Source organism: Loxodonta africana, chromosome 13 (genome assembly GCF_030014295.1).
Source record: "Loxodonta africana isolate mLoxAfr1 chromosome 13, mLoxAfr1.hap2, whole genome shotgun sequence".
Taxonomy (NCBI): Eukaryota; Metazoa; Chordata; class Mammalia; order Proboscidea; family Elephantidae; genus Loxodonta; species Loxodonta africana.
In genome coordinates this window covers 61,370,963-61,394,336 of record NC_087354.1, presented here as the reverse complement: position 1 = coordinate 61,394,336, position 23,374 = coordinate 61,370,963, and the positions used below count along the sequence as shown (strand labels likewise).

Genomic DNA, 23,374 nt, shown 5'->3' with positions numbered 1-23,374 from the left:
GGAATTGACAGAATAGCAATTGAAATGTTCGACAAATTGATGCAGTGCTGGAAGTGCTCACTAGTCTATGGCAAGACATTTGGAAAATAGCTCCCTGGCCGACTGACTGGGAGAGATCCATATTTACACCAATTCCCAAGAAAGGTGATACAACCAAATATGGAAATTATCAAACAATATCATTAATATTACATGTAAGTAAAATTTTTCTGAAGATCATCCAAAAGCAGCTGCAGCAGTATTTATTGACAGGGAACTGCCAGAAATTCAAGCCAGATTTAGAAGATGACATGGAACCAGGGATATCATTGATAATGTCAGATGGATCCTGGCTAAAAGCAGAGAATAACAAAAAGATGTTTACCTGTGTTTTACTGACTATATGAAGGAATTCAACCATATGGATCATAACAAATTATGGATAAGATTGTGGAGAACGGGAATTCCAGAACACTTAATTGTGCTTATGAGGAATCTGTACATGGATCAAGAGGCAGTTGTTTGAACAGCACAAGGGGATACTGGTTGGTTTAAAGTCAGGAAAGGTGTGCATCAGGGTTGTATTCTTTCACCATACCTATTAAATCTGTATGCTGAACAAATAATCTGAGAAGCTGGACCATATGAAGAAGAATGGGGCATCAGGATTGGAGGAAGACTTATTAACAACCTGTGTTATGCAGATGACACAAGCTTGTTAGCTGAAAGTGAAGAGGACTTGAAACATTTACTGATGAAGATCAAAGACCACAGCCTTCAGTATGGATTGCACCTCTGCATAAAGAAAACAAAAGTCCTCACAACTGGACCAACATAAATGGAGAAAAGATCGAGGTTGTCAATGATTTCATTTTATTTGGATCCACAATCAACACCCACGGAAGCAGCAGTCAAGAAATCAAAGGACACATTGCATTGGGCACATCTGCTGCAAAATACCACTTTAAAGTGCCTGACCCAAGCCATGGTGCTTTCAGTCACCTCATATGTGTATGAAAACTGGACAATCAATAAAGAAGACTAAAAAAGAATTGATGCCTTTGAATTGTGATGTTGGAGAAGAATATTGAATTTACCACAGACTGCCAAAAGAAAGAATAAATCTGTCTTGGAGGAAGTACAACCAGAATGCTCTTTAGAAGCAAGGATGGTGAGACTATGTCTCGCATACTTTGGACATGTTATCAAGAGGGATCAGTCCCTGGAGAAGGATATCATGCTTGATAAAATAGAGGGTCAGCAAAAAAAAGGAAGACCCTCAATGAAATGAATTGACACAGTGGCTGCAACAATGGGCTCAAGCATAGCAACAATTGTGAGGATGGCTCAGGACCGAGAAGTGTTTCGTTCTGTTGTGCATAGGGCTGCTATGAGTCAGAACTGAATCGACGGCACCTAACAATAACAACATGATATATTCAATATTCTTCACCAACACCATAATTCAAACCCATCAATTTTTCTTTGGTCTTTTTTATTTATTGTCCAGCTAATTCATATACATATTTTCAGGAAATATATGTTAAATTTATTTTTAATTGTTTTTATGGTCAGAAGTACTAAATAAAAAAATCCAAACGCATTGCTGTCGAGTTGATTCTGACTCATAGTACTAAGTAAAAAATATAGGAAATTTCTCAAATTTTTCTTTGTAATTTCTTCTTTCACCCCTAATTTCAAAAGTTTCTACTCATTCAATAGGTTTAATAAATATTCTTTATATTTTACTTTTTTTACTCTTTAATATATCTGGAACTTTAAGATATGTATGAGATAAGGATACAAGTGAATATTACAACTATTTAACTCATTGTCTAAGCACCATTTCTTGACTAGAGCTTCTCTTTCCCTTTGATAACAATGTGTTCTTTCTTACTTCTTAAAGTTCTTAAAGATAAGGATATGCTACTTGGTCATATTTTATGTTTCATTGATCTTTTAATCTATTGTTTTGCAAAGACCATACTTTTTTTTAGCTGTTACAGATTTCTAATATTTTAATATTTGTATACACCCTCTTCTAAATGCTCCATTAAAAAGTCTTAGTTAGTCTCACTTGTTTATTAACCTGTTTACACTTTGAAATAATTTCAAGTTGCAGCAATTTGCCATTAGGATTTTGGCTGTTAAATATGTAAATCTATTAGAAAATAATCTATTCCGTTTATACAAGAAGATGAAATAATGTTCCCCTTTATTCATATATTTAGGTGTTAGCCCTCATGGCACAGTGGTTAAGAACTTGGCTGCTAACCAAAAGGTTAGCAGTTCAAATCCACCAGCAGCTCCTTGGAAACCCAATGGGGCAGTTCTACCCTGTCCTGTAAAGTTACTATGAGTTGGAATCTACTCAATGGCAATGTTTTTTTCTGTAAAGTGTTGTAGCCAATTCAGGTGGTTTAATATATGTTCAGCAAACATTTATTGGTCATTTACTAATTTCAGAAAAATAGTAAAGACCTTAAAAAGAGGATTAAAAAACAGACTGTCATAAAGGAGCTCATATTCTGGCAGGACTGCAGATAAGTAAACAAATGATGAAGATGAGCACAGAGGAAAGCACCTTGAACAACACTTATGTGCAGGGCCATGGGTTTTTGGGTTTAGGCTCGAGCTGAGTTTTGGAGGATGATAGGGACTTAGCTAGATTAAGAAGGGGGTCAGTTATTTTAGAGGAAGGAAACAAGTGCAAAGGCAAATAGATTTGAGAGAGAAAGACAAGGAAATGGGATTTCAAGAATTCAGTTGAGGCCAAAGTGCAGGATGTGGGTGAGGAATGATAATCATGAGACCACAGTAGATCCGGATCAGATTTTCTTTCATGAGTGAGATGGGTGACATTGATGGGTTTTAAGAAGGGAAATAACATGATCATATCTATATTTTAGAAAAGCTTAAGGGAGGAGAATATAGCAGAGATACAAGAATGGAGTCCAAGTGAATAAAAGGGGCCGGCTGATAATTAAAAAAGGAGCCGTGGTGGCTCAGTGGTTAAGCAGTCGGTTGCTAACCGAAGGGTCAGCAATTCAAACCCAGCAGCCACTCTGCAGTGGAAAGATGTAGCAGTCTGCTTCTGTGAAGATTACAACCTAGGAAACCCTATGGGGCAGTTGTACTGTCCTATATAGTCACTACTTTTCAAGCATTCTGACATATTTTCTAGCTCTTTGTCTTACGAGGATCAAGTATCCCTGATCCCTTGGGGGTTCAACTTTGAAACTCTGATTTTAGACACTGTAACATTTTTTTTAACATAGTAACGCTTTGTTCATGTATATGTTTAAATGATTTCCTGAGAAGTTCTCCACCTAACATTTATCCTTTTCCTGATTCTCTTTCAGATAGCAGTTCTGTGGATGAAAAGGTCTTAAATCACGCTTTCTCTTCCCTTTCGAGGGATCTCGTCTTTTGTACATGTTTGTTTGTGACATATTAGATATGTTTTGGTTCCTCTGTTTTAGTTGTGAAATGTGCATGTTATCCCAGCTTTTCATTCCTTGGTTGTCCTTTAAGTGTGCCCCAGTATGTTGCATTTATGAAGAGGTTACACTTTGCCAGCTGTGCTTTCTTTAGCTCACACTTGCCAACCTAGGGGTCTGCTACAGTCAAACACAGCATCTGTTCTTAAGTGTGGCTAATCATAACCTTCCTGACTGATTCATGATCTTCACTGCACATTCAGCTTTGAAGGGCAAATAGTATTTGGAATATATTTTCTTGGACTCTGCCAGTGCTTTTCTTTAAATGCTGACAACTAATTTCAAAACCTCCACTCACAAAAACATGGTGGTTTTGACTTGGAGCTGACCCTACTCAGCATTTGTCTTAATAGGTGTCATGTGTCTAGTACCATTGGCCCGTGACCCAGTTTCGTGTACATAAAGCTGTAGTGTGCTAAAAGCCTGTTTTTTTTGTTGTTGTTGTTTTATTTTTTCTTGTTCTTCATTTAAGGCTCGAATAGTAAGTGGCAATGATTTGGATGCTTCCAAATTCTCTGCACTCCAGGAGTTTGATGGGTAAGTGTACATTCACAAACTTTCTAATTCATTCCATTCGTCAGTGTTACTTGGCTGTGCTCTCAAAATGTATATTTTGAATACAGACACATGATGATATAATTAGCTAGTCTAATTGTTGGATCCATTTTCAAAATAAAGTGTTATTTTTTTTAGCAATAAAAGGATACATGCTCATGGCAAAATTTTCTGACAATATGAATATATATACATACATACATATATATATGTAAATCACCTAACCAGATTAACTGTCAACACTGTCGTTTCAGAGGCAAATATAACTGTACAGTTTTACGTAAATGAATGTCATATTATTACAACTCATACTACCTTACCATTTACTTTTTTGCCCTTAATGATATGTGTGTGAGCACCTTTCCCTGTCAATAAGTCAATGAGTGTAACCTGTATCATTATATTGACTGTTGCATAGTATTCCATTTAATAACTGTTCAAAGTATTTGATATTTAATTACAAAACAATGTATGAATTATATTTTCCATGTAAAATATTCAAACAAAAGCAAAGGACTCCTGTAATTTTCCAGTTGCACACCAGCATATCAATTTGGTCTGTATCCTTATAAGCCTTTTTCTATGTGCATACATACATACCTATGTCACATAAAGTAAGTAATTTTGTATTATGTATATCTATGCATTTTAATATAAATTTGGCCATTCTATAGATAAATAAACACTAGTTTAGTGCTGACTTTGTGTCAGGTGACGTTCTAAAGGTTTCACGTGTATTGCCTTCCTTGATCCTTGCAGTAACCCAATGAGGTAAGTACTGTTTTGACCCCTACTTACAAATGAGGAAACTGATGTACAAAGTGGTTAAAAAAGCTCTTCTGCCATATAGCTAGGAAGTGACAAAGTCAGTATTCTGATCCTTTAATCTAGCTTCAGAGTTTCTGTTCTTCATAACTATGCTATATTGCCTCCACAACTTCCATTTTTCTTTTCTTTTTTTTCTATTTAACAATGTGTCTTAGAAAATTTTCACTCCATTATCTCTGATGTGAATATTTCACGACTGTTATGTAATGCTTATTTGTTTATTCTTCTATGGGTGGACTTTCAATATAATTTCTAGGTTTCATTACTGTAAATGATACTGTTGTAAACATAATAGCTAGATTTTTGAAAGTGTAATTGTGAACCGAAACTTATGTGTGCTTGTGTGCATGCACACACACACACATACACACATATATACAAATATGTATGTATTATATGTATGTGTTATGTTTTGAATGTTGAAATCTGAACACATTTGTGAAATTTAGATAGATGTTTTAGCTGCAGCAAGGATTTTTTAGGCAAAGATACAGTTTCAGAGTTCTGTTTTATAGTATCCTCATTCTTTGAAAATTGTTTGTTGAATATATCTATATGTCACTTTAGATAAAACATTTTTTGATTTAATTTGTTAAAATTTTAAAATTTCTGGAAAATGATATACATAATATTTGTTTGTGCCAAATAGAATTAATACATTATTTCTATAAACTCTTCAAAGTCCTCAAGATAAATATATGAATTACTTATATTCCATTTGTGATGTCGCAAGAAATTGAATGTTATGCAAACCAGTTATGATAAAAGCTCGCTATCAATTATTCATACAGAATTCAGATAATAAATGAACTACTCTGTTCTTCCCTATGCCATACAGAAGTCTTATCAGAGTGTGTGATCTTATAGGTCCTGCAACTTCCACCACCTATGACATGCATCACTTCATAACAACTCACCTTCCTAGCTCATGAGTGATTATGGACCTTTATTGTTATCAAAGCAATAGAGTTAACCTGCATCCATGTTTTTGTTAAGTGCCTGCTGTGTAAATATCTAATTAAAATAGGTCATCTTTGCATTTCGAATAGGTCACTTCCATGTCATTATTATACCAGAAACTGATAATTTCAAGGGCTTTCCAAGCAATTTTTCAGTTATGATAGTATGCGAAGGAGATGATAATTTTTATTTCCTGAGCCTCTAATCACAAGCTCTTTCAGAAAGATTTGTTTCTTATTTTACTTTTTCTGTAAATATTTATATATCTCTTTAATAAAATAAATTACTACTATTATCTCTCTAAGTAGCACAACTTCTACTGTCCTGGAGAGCTGAGACTGGAGCTGACTTTGAAGTTAGAGAGCCATTACTTCTTCATGACAATTCAACTACATTCTTTATTTTTCTACCTTCAACATCCCTAATCAGTTCAAAGCCAAACCACATTCATCCTTCCCTCCTCCTTCTCACGTGTCAATGAAAAAACAATCTATACACACTGAAACCAAATAATAGAGGTAACATTGCTGCTATCTTATTTCTGCTTAATCTCTGCCTATCTCCTGTAAGTATTGCTGTAAAAGACATGCCAAGTTTCATTCTGTTATTCCAATCTGTAACAACAAAAAATTTAAACAGGCTCTGGGAAAGAAATTGAGAGAGGGAAAGAGAAAAGTTTAACCAAAGGGGAAGAAGAGAGAGAAGACTGGAAAGATGCATGTTTTAGTGAAATCAATAAATTTGACATTTTATGCAATTTTGTGGTTTTATAAGGTTTTGTTAACTTTTGTCATATATGTCAGTTAAGAGTCATACAAGAAGCATGTACACAGTACAGTATTAGAAGTATAAGAACTTTATTGGGAAAACACTTCTGAAAGATAAAATGGAGAAACAACAGGAACAGGCAAGAAGAGCCTTTAGCTCATGATATGGGGCTGACACCCATGAAGGAGGGGGAGGGGGAAGGAAGGAGGATTGGGTTTGAAGAGCCTCAGTTTAACTGCAATGAGGTTATGAGACATTTCCAATCAGGCCAGTGGGGAGTCCTAGAGAAAGCATTTCCTGTTAGAGGAGTCCCACACTGGGTATAAATGGACCAGCTCTATTACTTCCTCCATGTTCAGTCATTGGCTGTGAGCAGGCTGGGGAGAGTGTGAATGAATGTTGCAGTGGACTATTGAGATGCAGCAAATGGAGGTTGTGAGGCAAGTACACACTTCTCAGCAGGTTCTCTCTAAGGAGATCTTAGTAATATAGCTCTGTGTCCCTCTGCATAATAAGTCAACCTGATACAACTACTGATAAGTCAATTTGATGAAACTAGTAAATGATAGTGAATAAACCAGGTGAGTACCTTCTCCAAATATGAACAACCTTTTAAATGAGAATGATACTCTTTTAGTGTTGCTTGCATATGACTTAAGTTCACCTTTCCCTGGGCATTAGTAGTCAGAGTTGTATGATGAAGAACACTGCAAGGCTTCTATATATTGTTTTCTTTCAATTATTGAAGTACCAGCCTTGTCTTCACCAAAATTCAAGCAAGTCTATAAAACAATGATGAAGATAACAGGAAATATAGTTTAAGAGAGGAGACAATCACCCTCTTTCTTTCCTTTCTCCTCTAGTCGTCCGTGCCCTCTGCAGAATGAATCTCTTGCAGCTAAGTTCTTTGAGTCTGTGTAGGAAGGTTTATCCCCTGTCCATTGTGCTGAACTAGGTTATGGCTGCTTTCCATAAACCCAGGATTCTGGTGACTCCTGTCCAACCACCACCAGGATTGTTGAATCTTGCCAGGGAAGAGGTGATGGTGAGAGAAACGAGAAGAAGCAAAAGGAGGGAAAAATTGAGAGAACCGTTGAAGGGCCAGGACACCAAGAGATTTACAAAAAAAAAAAGAAAAAATTCTGTTTTGACCTCATTTTCGAATGAGTACTATTACCAAAAAATAAGAAATAACTGTCAAGATACATGAGACTGTGCAATTATTGCCATAAACAAATAATTTGGTGAGTTTGAATAAGCCGAATATCATCCAAAGTTCTGTACTATTCCTTCGTTTTTAAATTTGCTTCTATTTTAAAATAGTGATTTTTATTGCTGTTGTAGAACCTGAGTTAAGTTTCATAACATATGAATGCAGCTGGTTTAATATACTATTGAAATTTCTGACATTGCTTTTTTATTTATGAAGTTTAAGAGGTTGCATACTGCCCACATGTCCTCTTCCCTACTCCTTGTTTTGACCTCTATGTTTAGCCTGGGTCTAAAATCGTAACAGAAGCTAAGGTTGTATTACTCTCCAGGGGCTTTTAATCCACCTTACTCTTACCAGAAGTATTCTGTCTAGTAGCTGATAACTTTGCTCAATTTTTCCTATCTAGTTTTTTTTAGTCCATAAATCAGATTATTTCCTTTTACCTCAGGTACCTTCCTTATTTCTCGAGGGCCAGAAATTCTCCTAAACCTAGACTAGAGCAGCTTCTACTGCTATAACCCCGTACCCATGAGGTGACTCTCCCACGTACACGACCATGCTTGCATGCTCTGAACCAGGTTGCCAAATATTAAGAAAATGGCACATGATATGACACAGCCCCCACGTGACACAGTTTACTTCAACCACAGTAGAAGGTTATTCTTCGAAGAAAGTGGAAGTCTTCGTCCTTCTCTGACTTCTAAGTTAGTTGTTTTATAGAAGAGTTCCCCAGGGGATTTGGTACATAAGGAGTGCACTATATGTTTAGGTAATGCTGAATTAGGGATTGTTAATTATAACAAGGGTTATTAAATGCAAAAAGAACTCATTTTAAAAATTTACTGTGTCATAGCAGTTTAATGACTGTGCCTGTATTTTTTCAATTTATTTTTATTCATATTGCCACCAACCTAGTTTTAGCCCTCAGTATATTTTACCTAAGTAGTCAGAATTGACTCGACGGCACTGGGTTTTTTTAATTGAAAACTGATATTCCTTCATGAATTTCTTCCTCTGCATTAAGTACATGCTACATGCTGTTAAATGTTAATCTCCTTAAAACACAGCTTTTTCTACTTAAATGTACTTAATGGCTCCCCATATTCTGCAATGTAAAGTATCAATGTTTCCACATAGCTTTGAAAGTTCTTCCTAATTTCTGTTCGTATTTTTATAGTGGGGAAGTAATCTTTCCCTTTTCTGGGTTCCCACTTGTTCATGTCATTTCTATAGTACATTTTACATTCTTAAATTACACAGTTTGAACAAGACTCTTATCCTCCAACCTGATTGTGTACTTCTTATGTGCATAGGGAAGGTCTCTCTCACTTAGATTTCCTTCCATAAAGCTTATGACGGCTCTTTGCCCATACTAGGACCTCACTTGTAAATTAGTTTAGTTTTAAAAAGGACAGCCTCTTGGATCAATTGGTTAGAATTACTTACCTGAGGATATTCTGGCCTATTGCATTTTAAGAAAAATGGTTCTTGAAACATTCATGGACTCAGCATGAGACACTCATGCAAAGTACTATGAGTTTAAAAAGCAGCTAGCCCCCACCCTCCTCAAACCAGTATTACTGAGCACTTACAGGAAAAAACTATCAAGGGATTTTCCTCATGTTAGAGCTAACCCCCTGATCAGGAGGCCACTCTGCTTTTGGCTGTGAACCCCCTTTTCTCTAGTTTGGAGGAATTTTGAAGGTTATACTGAGCAAAACTATGAAAATGTTACTGTAATTGGACTAAGATAAGAATTTTATCTTTGTTTCTATATCTAAAATCTAAGCACTTTAGACTACTCTAGATATAAATTCACACTGTGTTAAAGATTTCCTCTAATCCACTCTGTTATTACTTCTTTGAGAAGGAGACCTATTTGTGATTCACAATTGGAGAACCTTTTTCACATTGCTCTTTATAAAAGCAATGAATGGGAATTGTCTTGCTTCAACTACTGTAGGCTAAACAATCCCTGGCATCTCTAGGCTAAGGTCAGGTCCAATCATGCCACAAAGTATTTATAAAGCTGTAAAGGAGCCTGTGTGGTCCTTGGGGAAGTCCTAACCCTACGAAGAACTTCTGATTGTGCCAGGCCTGCTAATGCTCAGTACCTTGCCTCTGGTCCTTCCACAGAGCAGCCACATGTTACCCTGTGCACAAACTGGGCCTATGTAGACAGCCTCTTAAGTAGGAAAGCTGATAGCAGTACGGCCACTAAGCTTCTAAAGCCCATGCTTCAAGAACTGTTGCTAAGCTAGTAGCTTCCTGCAGCCAAGGACATTGCCCATCTGACTTTGGGATACCACAAGCTCTGTTATTTAGTTCAGGATCAGTTGAATGCTTCACTAGGCCCTCTTGGAACTTTGTCAGGAAGCACTAATTAGGTAATTACGGAATCTTTAGAGTAAAATCTGAAGTTAGCCACAGAGACCAGAAACGATCATTGACTCTAATGTATGCACTCACAAAACATCAGGGCCACGGCAGTGAACCCCTAAATTGGGAAATACACCTTGGCCTTTGGCGTTATATTTGTGGAAGTAAGAGCAAAGCTTACTAATTACAATCTTAAAAATTCCATAGGTTTCTTGGGGTGGATTTTTTTTTTCCATTGTAGATAGTGACAAAGAATTCACAGAACAAGCTCAAAGAAGTAAGAACATTGAGCTGTCATGCTCAAACTACTGATAACTCATGAAAAGTTCCATATGAAATTGTAGATGGACACCTTCTTCACCACATCATATCCTGGCCTGAGTTTGGAGCTTAACATTCTTGCTTACTAATGCAAAACCAGTAACCAGTAGCTGTTGACTTAGTTTTGACTTACATCAATCCCCTGTGTGTTAGAGTAGATCTGTGCTCTGTACAGTTTTCAGTGCTTGATTTTTCAGAAATAGATCACCAGGCCTTTCTTCTGAGGTGCCTCTGGGTGGACTTAAACCACCAGCCTTTTGGTTAGTAGCCAAGTGTGTTAACCATTTGCACCACCCAGGGACTCCTTTTACTAATCACGATAGACTAAAATCCAAGATGCTCAAGTATTGTTGTTGTTAGGTGCCATCAAGTTTGTTCTGACTCATAGTGACCCTATGTACAACAGAATGAAACACTGTCCTGTCCTGGGCCATCCTCACAATTGTTGTAATGCTTGAGCCCATTGTTGCAGCCACTGTGTCAATCCATCTAGTTGTGGGACTTCCTCTTTTCTACTGACCCTCTGCTTTACCAAGCATGATGTCCTTCTCCTGCGATTGGTCTCTCCTGATAACATATCCAAAGTACATAAGATGAAGTCTCGCCATCCTCCCTTCTAAGGAGCCCTCTGGCTGTACTTCTTCCAAGACAGATTAGTTCTTTCTTCTGGCAGTTGAAGGTATATTCAATATTGTTCACCAATTCATAATTCGTAGGCTCGAGTATCATCCACAGTCAATCCAGAGATACTGTTTAAGACTCTGACGTCTTCTGGTAATGATGTTACGGAACAGATCCCTCTGTCCTCACACATCCACAAGAAACCTGATATCTACTCTGATAGAAACCATCTTCTATGCTTGGAGGAAATACCATAGAAAAACCTTTCCCCAAATCATATTTTTACTTCTATTATTTAATGGTACCTGGGAATATGGAATTTCAGGATCATCCTGGATCTTAGGGATACCTTGCAGGCAAGGGAAACTCACAAATTGACATTCTGTATGAAGGCCACTCTTTCATCCTTAAGGAAGATAGTCTTCTGTTTTAGATGCACAGGATATATATGACAACATATCCCTGTCAACCCAGGATGCAGACAGTGGCTCCTTCAGGGAAAGAGACCACAGCCTTCAACTCTGACCACTTCCCTTTAGCCACTGGCACTGGCACCTTCCAAAAATTGTTGATTATGACTAGTGTTGTTCCTCAGAAAGGATCTGCTTTTCTTCTTATCCTTAGATGATTGCCAATAATAATAATAAAAAAAAAACAAGAAACTCATCTTTCCCTTCTTTTTGTGAGTGACTATCTCCACCTTACAGGACCTGAAATACATTTAAAGGAATCACAAATAATGCACTTTCTCAAGTTATAAGGCCTACCTCAATTCTAGTGATATAAATTGTATCATACCCCCAGACCCTGAGGCCAAATCTTTTTTAACTAGAAAAGTAAAACACCAACATAAGCTTAGGCATGGTGCTACTTCTACCTCCTCACCCTTGTAATTCTCATTCAAGACTCCTTTTCTTGCTCCAGATTCCAACTTGGAAAGTCACAAATATCTATCAGTCTAGTGTTAATTATATTCTCTTCTAATGCTGAGCATTTCTGTAGCAACTACTGGGGACAATCCAGCCTCAGAAAATAAAATTCCTAGTTACGAAATGTAGGGGAGTCTGCAGTATACTTGTTGCAGGAAAAAATTCTGTATAGAAGTACAACATTCTCCTAAAGCCTTCTCTGTATTCAATTTGCTTATTGAAAAATTTTATATATTATCATTCATTTTCAGTTCTTTTAAACTAGATCCATAATCGTGACCTCTAAAATCTATTACTTCACTTAAATTTATTAGGGAATCAATTAATCTATATGGGTAATACTGCACAGAATAAAGTTTAATCTTCTAATGCCTTCTGGATATTTTCTGAGTTTGAGGAGTAGCAAATTACAATCACAGATGCACCCTTTATGAAGATCGTATTCAAGTAGTCGGTCTTAAAACAGTGCCAGTTCAGTAACTACAAAACATATCATGTTACATTGAGCAGAATGGTCACTTGTGTTAGAAAATTATCAGCTATTAGTTCAAAAAAGGAAAAAAATTGAAAATAACCCCACAAACCAAGGTAACAAATATAATGAATACCTTGCTTCCTAAACCTGCTAGTTCTTTACCAAATGTAATTGATATGGCTGTTGAGTGCATCATAACATATATAATACATCTTTAAAAAGAAAAGGAGAATTGAGCGTAATTATTGTTATTTTCTAATAAAGCATATATACAGTATGGTTTTTAAGTTCTTCTAATAAATATCTACCATGTTCCTGAAGGAAGATAACAGATTTTTTTTGTATAGGCAGATAATTTAGTAGTGTAATCGAGCAATAAAATAATCACTGCTAACAAAAGTGTGCTTTTTATCACCTTATAAGTAATTACTCACTCATTGCTTACCTATTTAAAGTAATATGTTCGTTATAATTTTTATTAAATATTAAAATTTACTGCCAAAACTGTACCACAATTCTCAGGTCCAGCCAACTCTAAATCTAAGACTAGCAAGAATAAGATAGAGTTCTCAGATTTTTGTCATTTTTGGTATCTAGAAACAGTTTGAAATACGATAGGGTAGTTATAAGGAAGCATTTTAGATATTATTTTAAAAGTGGAGATAATGTGTCAAAATCATAATTATAAGATAGTAAGAAAATGTTTGAAATGTTAAAATACGCCAGACCCAGACCTAAGCATTTTTCATGCAGTATCCCCTTTAATCTTCATACAGCTTTTTGAGGTAGATATTATAATTATTTTTCTCATTTTATAGATGAGGGAACTGAAGCTTAAAGACATTAAAACTGGTCAAGATCAAACAGCAACTAAGCTAAGATTAAAACTAAGTCTCTCTGACTGCAGGGTGGGACTGCTTCACTATTATGTTAAATTGAAGTAATTTGCAAAGAAATGATGCTTATTTCTGGGTCAGTTCTGTGCAATTATATATGATATTTTTTGAAAATATTTTTTATTGTGCTTTAGATGAAGGTTTACAGAGCAAATTGTTTTCTTACCGAACAATTAATACACGTTTTGTGACGTTGGTTGCCAACCCCACAACGTCTCAACACTCTCCCCTTCTAGACCTTGGGTTTCCCATTACCAGCTTCTCTGTCCCCCCTGCCTTCTTGTCCTTGCCCCTGGGCTGGTGTGCCTGTTTAGTCTCATTTTGTTTTATGGGCCTGTCTAATCTTTGGCTGAAGGGTGAACCTCAGGAGTGACTTCAGTAGTGAGTTAAAAGGGTGTCCCCAGGCCACGTTCTTGGGGTTTCTCCAGTCTCTGTCAAACTAGTAAGTCTGGTCTTTTTTTGTGAATTAGAATTTTGTTCTACATTTTTCTCCAGCTCTGTCCAGGACCTTCTACTATGATCCCTGTCACAGCAGTCAGTGGTGGTAGCTGAGCACCATCTAGTTGTGCTGGACTCAGTCTGGTGGAGGCTGTGGTGCTTGTGGTCCGTTAGTCCTTTGGACTGACCTTTCCCTGTGTCTTTGGTTTTCTTCATTCTCCCTTGCTCCAGATGGGGTGGGACCAGTGGAGTGTCTTTAATGGCTGCCCACAAGCTCTTAAGACCCCAGACACCACTTATCAAAGTAGGGTGTAGAACATTTTCTTTATAAACTATGCTATGCCAATTGGGCTAGATGTCCCTCAAGATCATGGTCCCCAGCCATCAGCCCAGTAATTTGGTCCCTCAGAGAGTTTGGGTGTGTTTACGAAGCTTTCATGACCTTGGCTTGGTCAAGCTGTGTTGACTTCTCCAGTGTTGTGTACTATCTTATCCTTCACCAAAGTTACCACTTATCCATTGTCTAGTTAGTGTTTTTCCCTCTCCACCTCTCCCCTTCCTTGTAACCATCAAGATTGTTTCTTTCTGTGTGTAAACCTTTTAGGGAGTTTTTATACTTGTGGCCTCATACAGTATTTGCTCTTTTGTGATTGACTTATTTCACTCAGCACAATGCCCTACAGATTCACCCATGTTGTGAGATGTTTTGCAGATTCATCATTGTTCTTTATTGTTGCATAGTATTCCATTGTGTGTATGTACCATAATTTGTTTATCCATCCATTCATCTGTTGATGAGAACTTAGGTTGTTTCCATCTTTTTGCTATTGTGAATAATGCTGCAATGAACATGGGTGTGCATGTGTCTGTTCATGTGATGGCTCTTATTTCTCTAGGACACATTCCTAAGAATGGGATTGCTGGATCATAAGGCATTTCTATTTTTGGTTTTTAAGGAAGTGCCATATCATTTTATATATGATATTTTGAACTCAATAGCTCATTATATATTGGTCTGACAGTGTTTCTAGGTGTATCAAATACATTTTGTAGATATATTTCTATTTAGATTTCAAAAAATGTTTTGCCAAGAATTCTCAGAATATCTCCTAGGTGAGTAGCCCCTAGATGAATTAGTAACTGGTTGAATGACTGGATCCAAATTGTGATAATTTATGCATGATTGTGTACTCATGGGGAGACTTTTAGTGGAATGCCTCAGGAATCCCCCTGAAGCATATTATCCTCCTTTAGACATATTATTTTTTAATGGAACTGAATGGGAATGTAAAAGATCTGCTTATAGTATTTGTGGGTAACATATTCAAGATAAGTAGTATATTGAATAACAGAATTAATATAAAAAAGACATTCACAACAATGAGGTGACTCTTACAAGATGAAGTATAAATGGCATATCAGTAGGATAAGCTATGTTATGCTGTAATAGATTGATCAAATAAAGTTTATTTCTCATTCATACTACATTTTCAATGCATGTAGATGCTTGGGGTGGTGGTGGTGTGCTCTGCTCTTTATAATCACTAAGGGACCCAGGCTAGCAGAGGCTTTGTCTCAATATATCATGCCTTCATGATTTCACTGCAGGGAAGTTGTTGTTAGGCACTGTCTAGTCAGTTCGAACTCATGCAGATGCTGTATACAACAGAGTGAAACACTGCCAGGTTCTGTGCCACCGTCACAATCGTTGTTATGCTTGAGCCTATTGTTGCAGCCACTGTGTCATTGAGAGTCTTCCTCTTTTTTGTGACCCTCTACTTTATCAAGGATGATGTCCTTCTCCAGGGACTGAGTCTTCCTGACAACATGTCTAAAGTACGTGAGACAAAGTCTCACCATCCTTGTTTCTAAGGAGCGTTCTGACTGTACTTCTTCCAAGACAAATTCGTTCATTCTTTTGGCAGTCCATGGTCTATTCAATATTTTTCACGAACGCCATATTTCAAAGTTATCTATTCTTCTTCAGTCTTCCTTATTCATCGTCCAGCTTTCACATACATATGAGGCGATTGAAAACACCATGGCTTGGATCAGGTGTGCCTTAGTCTTTAAGGTGACATCTTTGCTTTTTAACAGTTTAGAGAGGTCTCTTGCAGATTTGCCTAAGGTAATGTGTTGTTTGATTTCTTTACTGCTGCTTCCATGGGCATTGATTGCGGATCCAAGTAAAATGAAATCCTTGACAACTTCAATCTTTTCTCTGGCAGGAAAATTAGAAGGTGGCAAATTGGGGTCTAACTCTCAAAGCTTCTACCATGAAGAGATACACCTCATTTTGTTCACATTTCATTGGGCAAAGCTAATCACATGGTAATACCCAGCTTTAAAGAGAAAATTTAAGTGTAATTGTACCACATGTTTGTAAGGAGAAAAGAATTGGAATATTTCATATATATATATATATTTTATTGCATTTTTGGTGAAAGTTTACACAGCAAATTAGGTTCCTATTTAATACATATTGTTCAGTGACATTGGTTACATTTTTAACAATGTGTCAGCATTCTCATTGTTTCCCTTGTGGTGGTTCTGTTTCCACTAATCTAGGTCCCCTGCACCCCATTACCTACTCATCTTTGCTTTAGGGTAAATGTTGACCATTGAGTCTCATGTAGATGATTACTTAAAGAAGTTTATTTTATGAGCCACTTGGTTATTTGGCTGAAGGGTGACCTCCAAGAGTGGCTTCAATTCCAAGTTTAAAGGGTATCTCAGGGCAACAGTCTCCATGGTTCTTCCAGTCTCTATCTGTCCAGTAAGTCTGAACTTTTTTAAAATTTAAGTTTTGTTCTCCATTTTTCTTCCATTATATCCTGTGTCCCTGGTCAGAACAGTCAGTAGTGATAGCCAGGCACCATCTAGTTCTTTTGGTGTCAGGATAGATGAAGCCATAGTTCTTGTAGGTTATTAGTCCTGCAGACTAGTTTATTCTTTGAGTCTTTGGTTTCCTTCTTTCTCTTTTGTTCCTGATGATTACAGAATATTAGTTGTATCTTAGATGGCTATATGCAAACTTTTAAAACCCCAGAAACTATTCACCATACTAGAATGTAGAAAATTACCTTTATGAAGTATGTTATGTCAATTGGCCGAGTTGTTCCATGAGATATGGCCCTTCAAACCAAGTAAATCAATTCTGTGAGGTAGGTTATGTTTGAGAAGCATCTGTAACTGTGTCCACTATGTGCTTTATTATAAGTATGAATATATATGCATGACACATAAACATGTGTATACATATGCCTACAGATACAGTTATACCTACCCATCAATATAGTGATATGTGCCTTCCTGTGCACATATGTGCATATATATCTACCTGTGTAACCACATATTTTTTTGTGTTTAGTACTGTTGTTGCAAACTTGTATATGTTACAGCATTTACTTAAATTGTCTTATTGTTGTGTACTTTTCAGTTGTATCATTTACCTTGGTCATGTTGTGCAGACTTCACTCATATTCGTTATAAACTTTCCCATCACCAAAAATAACAAGTGTCTATAAAGATAGATGTCAGAAGAGACTCTGAAACTCGCTCTCAAATATCAAACAGCTAAAGCACAAGGAAGAAATGATGAAGTAAAATAACTGAACAGAAGATTTCAAATGGTGGCTTGATAAGACAAAGTAAAGTATTATAATGACATGTGCAAAGACCTGGAGATAGAAAACCAAAAAAGGAAGAATGTACTTGGCATTTCTCAAACTGAAAGAACTGAGGAAAAAGTTCAAGCCTTGAGTTGCAATGGGAAAGGATTCTACGGGAAAAATACTAAAAGACGCAGGAAGCATCAAAAGAAGATGGAAGGAATATACACAGTCATTATACCAAAAAGAATCAGTTGACATTCAACCATTTCAAGAGGTAGCATATGATCAGGAACCGATGGCACTGAAAGAAGAAATCCAAGCTGCACTGAAGGCATTGGCAAAAAACAAGGCTCCAGGAATTGATGGAATATCAATTGAGATGTTTCAACAAATGGATGCAGTGCTGGAAGTGCTCACTTGTCTATGCCAGGAAATTTGGAAGACAGCTATCGGCCAGCTGACTGGAAGAGATTCATATTTATGCCTATTCTCAAGAAAGGTGATCCAACTGAATGCAGAAATTATCAAACAATATCATTAATATCATATGCAAGCAAAATTTTGCTCAAGATCATTCAAAAATGGCTGCAGCAGTATGTTGAAAAGGAACTGCCAGAAATTCAGGCTGGATTCAGAAGAGGATGTGGAACCAGGGATATTATTGCTGATGTCAGATGGATCCTGGCTGAAAGCAGAGAATACCAGATGGATGCTTACATGTGTTCTATGGACTAGGCAAAGGCATTCGACTGTGTGGATTGTAACAAATTATGGATAACGTTGCTGCGAATGGGAATTCCAGAACACTTAATTGTACTCATGAGGAATATTTACACAGATCAAGAGGCACTTGTTCAGACAAAACAAGGGGATATACTGAATGGCTTAAAGTCAGGAAAGGTGTGCGTCAGGGTTGTATCCTTTCACTGTACCTATTCAATCTGTATGCTGAGCAAACAATCCAAGAAGTTGGACTATATGCAAGAGAATGGGGCATCAGGATTGAAGGAAGACTCATAACAGCTTACAATATGTAGATGACACAACCTTGCTTGCTGAAAGCAAAGAGGACTTCAAGCACTTACTGATGAAAATCAAAGACCACAGCCTTCAGTACGGATTACTCTTCAACATAAAGAAAACAAATATCTTCACAACTAAACCAATAAGGAACATCATCATAAATGGAGAAAAGATTGAAGTTGTCAAAGATTTTATTTTGCTTGGACCCACAATCAACACCTATGGAAATAGCAGTCAAGAAATCAAAAGATGCATCTCATTGGGCAAATCTGCTACAAAGGACCTCTTTAAAGTGTTGAAAAGCAAAGATGTCACCTTGAAGCCTAAGGTGTGCCTGACCCCCCGCCAAAATTTTTTTTTCCATGGTATTTTCAATCACGTCATATGCATGTGAAAGCTGGAAGACCGAAGAAGAATTGATACCTTTGAATTGTGGTGTTGGTGAAGAATATTGAATATACCATGGACTGCCAAAAGAATGAACAAATCTGTTCTGGAGGAAGTACAACCAGAATGCTTCTTAGAAGCAAGGATGGCGAGACTGTGTCTTACCTACTTTGGACATGTTGTCAGGAGGGATCAGTCCCTGGAGAAGGACATCATGCTTGGTAGAGTAGAGGGTCAGTGGAAATGAGGAAGACCCTCAACAAGGTGGACTGACACAATGGCTGCAACAATAGGCTCAAGCCTAACAACGATTGTGAGGATGGCACAGGACCAGAAAGTATTTTGTTCTGTGGTACATAGGGTCGCTATGAGTCAGAACTGACTCGATGACACCTGACAACAACATTATGTGGAAAAGTGATTCTCCCTACATCCCTTTCACATCTCTGTAACCATCAAAGAACATTGCTTTTTGTATATATACCTGTTCTTGCCTTTTTATAAAAGTGAGTCCATACAATATTTGTTCTTTTATGATTGATTTATTTCACTCAGCATTATGTCCACCAGATTCATCTAAGTTATGTTTCAAGAACTTATCATTTTCCTCTCTAGCTGCATAGTATTACATTGTATGTATGTGCCACAATTTGTTTATCTATACATCCATTGATGGGCACTTATATTGTTTCCATTTTTTTACTATTGTAAATAATGTTGCAATGAACATAGGTGTTAAAACTGGAATATTTCTGAACATCTCTAATGTCTATCATATTTAGGAATAATGTTATTGTTAGATCCTGTCCAGCCAGTTCAGTACATAGTGACCATATGCATAACAGAATGAAACACTACCTGGTCCTGTGCCATCCTCATAATCATTGTTGTGCTTGTGCCCATTGTTGTAACCACTGTGTCAACCCATCATGCTGAGGGTCTTCCTCTTTTTCACTTACCCTCTACTTTATCAAGCACGATGTCCTTCTTCAGGGACTGGTCCTCCTGATAACATGTCCAGAGTACTTGAGACAAAGTCTCACTGTCCTCCCTTCTAAGGAGCATTCTGGGTATACTTCTTCCAAGAAAGATTTGTTCATTCTTCTAGTAGTCCATGGTGTATTCAATATTCTTTGCCAACACCATAATTCAAAGGCATCGATTCTTCTTTGTTCTTCCTTACTCATTATCCAGCTTTTGTATGCATATGAGGTGATTAAAACATCATGGCTTGGGTCAGGTGTACCGTAGTCCTTAACGTGACATCTTTGCTTTTTAGCACTTTAAAGAGATCTTTTGCAGCAAATTTGACCAATGCAGTACGTCATTTGATTTCTCGATTGCTACTTCCATGGACATCAAAATAAAATGAAATCCTTGGCAACTTCAATCTTTTCTCCATTTATTATGATGTTGCTTATTTATTTATTTTTATTGGTCCAGTTGTGAGGATTTTTTTTTTCTTTATATTGAGGTGTAATCCCTACTCAAGGCTTGATCATATGCCACCCCTTGAAATTGTTGAATGTCAACCAAATCTTTTTGGAATAGTGACTCTGTGTATTCCTTCCATCTTCTTTTGATGCTTTCTGAACCATTCACTATTTTGCCCATAGTAATGTAAAAAAAAAAAAAAAAAAAATTTTTTTTTTTTTTTTAATGTAGTAGTTAAGTGCTATGGCTGTTAACCAAAGGGTCGGCAGTTCAAATACACCAGGCGCTCCTTGGAAACTCTTTGGGGCAATTCTACTCTGTCCTATAGGGCCGCTATGAGTTGGAATCAACTTGACGCACTGGGTTTGGTTTGGTTTTGGTATCCTTCAGTATTGAAACTCGAGGCTTGAAATTTTTCTTCAGTTCTTTCAGCTTGAGAAATGCTGAGCATGTTCTTCCCTTTTGGTTTTCTAACTCAAGGTCTTTGCACATTTCATTATAATACTTTGTCTTCTTGAGCCACCCTTTGGACTCTTCTGTTCAGCACTTTTAATTCCTCATTTCTTCCATTTGCTTTAGCTACTCAACGTTCAAGAGCAAGTTTCAAAGTCTCTTCCCACATCTATTTTGATCTTTTCTTTCTTTCCTGTCTTTTTAATGACCTCTTTCTTTCTTCATGTATGATGCCTTCGATGTCATTCCACAACTTGTCTGATCTTCAGTCATTAGTGTTTAATAATTCAAATCTATTCTTAAGACGGTTTTTAAATTCAGGTGAGATATACTCAAGGTCATACTCTGGCTTTTGTAGATTTGTTCTAATTTTGTTCAGCTTCAATTTGAATTTACATATGAGCAATTTGATGTTCTGCTCTGCAATTGACCCCTGGCCTTGTTCTGACTGATGTTATTAAGCTTCTTCATTGTCTCTTTCCACAGATTTAGTCAATTCGATTCCTGTATATTCCATCTGACAAGGTCAACATGTATAGTCACCATTTATGTTTTTGAAAAAAGGTATTTGCAATGGAGAAGTCACTGATAAAATAATGTTGTGCAATCTCTGGTTTCGTTTCTATCCCCAAGGCCATATTTTGCAGCCACTGTTTCCTCTCCTTTGTTTTTAACTTTCACATTCCAATCTCTAGTAATTATCAATACATTTTGACTGCATACTTGATCAATTTCAGACTGCGGAATTTGGTAAAAATCTTCAATTTCTTCATCTTTGGACTTATTGGTTGGTGTGTAAATTTGAATAACAGTCATATTAACCAGTCCTTGTAGGGCTATGGATATTATCCTGTCACTGACAATGTTATACTTCAGGATAGATCTTGAAATATTCCTTTTGAAGAGGAATGCAATGCAATTCCACTTCAACTTGTTTTCCTGGCGTAGTAGACCATATGATCATCTGATCAAAATGGCCAATACCAGTCCATCTCAGCTCACTAATGTTGGTGTTTATGCATTCCATTTCATTTTTTGATGACTTCCAATTTTCCTAGATTCATACTTCATACATTCCACATTCCTATTAGTAATGTATGTTTTTAGCTGTTTCTTCTCATTTTGAGGGATAATATATATCTTAAGTTCAGATCTTAGAGAAGAGAGGAAATACAGTTTAATGTTAACACATGAAAAAGTTCAAAGTATATAATTTAATCTGTAAGACTGTGGCGATAGTGCAATGGGCCTCAAGGAAAGCCAACCCATAAATCCGTTTGCCTTTGAGTCAACTCTGATTCATAGTGGCCCTATAGGACAGAGTAGAACTGCCCCATAGAGTTTCCAAGGAGCACCTGGTAGATTCAAACTGCCGACTTTTTGGTTAGCAGCCATAGCACTTAACCACTACGCCACCAGTATTTCTGAAGGAAAGCCAAGGTACTCTTAAAGTACATTGAAAGGAGTGTAATATGCAGAATAATGGTAATAAAAAAACCCAAACCCGTTGCCATCAAGTCATTTCTGACTCATAACAACCCTATAGGACAGAGTAGAACTGCCCCGTAGAGTTTCCGAGGAGTGGTTGGTGAATTCAAACTGCTGACCTTTTCGTTAGCAGCCAAGCTCTTAATCACTGCACCACCAGGGCCCCAATATGCAGAATAGGGAAGTGAAATTCTGCTGCTTCTGGAGCTCTGTTGCTCTTCAGGACTGCTCTCCTCAGTTCAGGGCACCACATTTGAACAGATTGTGAACAAAGAAGAAAGCCTGCTGACCAAACCAGCAGATTGGAAAGGGATCTGAAACCACACCGTATGAAAGATCATCAAGGAACTGGAAATGCTCTATCTGAAAAACAGAAGGTTCAGATGAGAATATGTTAGAAGTCTTTACACTTTTCAAAGATGGGGCGTGGAAAAGGGAATAATTTTTTTTTTAGCTGCTCAAGGGGATATCACTAATCATTGAGTAGAAATCATGGGTAGGCAGACTTCTGCTCAATAGGAATAAGAATAAGAACTGCCTTTGTAAAAACTAAGTTCCCCATTTCTAGAGATATTCAAATACCCTGAGTGATCACTTGTTAGAAATGTTGCAAAGAAAATTGAAATATCAGTTGGCTAATTCTTTAAATTCGTTTCCATCCTTAATATTTTATTGTATCCTATTCTAATATAATTACTGTAACACTTAAATGTTGCTGTGTAACGAACCACCCCAAAACCCAGTGATGAAAAACAATACATGATCATGAATTCATTGATCTTTAGTGAATTCATTCATACATGTATGGTCGGCTGGACAGGGGCTTGTTCTCACATATCTGGTGGTTGGGCAATGTGTCATCTAGCAGGCCAGTCCAAACTTGTTCCTATGGCAGTGGCAGGATCCAAGGGAATGAGGGGAAGCATACAAGGCTACTCGAAGCCAAAGCTGGGACTGACACCATTACCTTTGCTGCATTCTATAATCTAAGACAACTCATAAGGCTAGCTCAGATTTAAGAAGCAAGGAAATAAACTCTGCTTCTTTATGAGATGGGTAAGGAATGAAGCCATTTTTTAAAGATTTATTGTAATCAAGCATACCTATAATTAA

At 37.0% G+C, this 23,374-nt stretch overlaps 1 protein-coding gene across 2 annotated transcripts in view; it reads left to right on the top strand.

Moving 5' to 3' along the window:
* UNC13C (unc-13 homolog C) overlaps positions 1–23,374 on the top strand; it is a 633,353-nt gene that overhangs the window by 110,314 nt on the left and 499,665 nt on the right. For both annotated transcript variants that reach the window (XM_064267528.1, XM_064267529.1), the window contains exons 2-3: positions 3,342–3,364; positions 3,952–4,007. In XM_064267528.1, the coding sequence (XP_064123598.1) occupies positions 3,342–3,364; positions 3,952–4,007 (79 nt within the window). The remainder of the gene's footprint in view (positions 1–3,341; positions 3,365–3,951; positions 4,008–23,374) is intronic.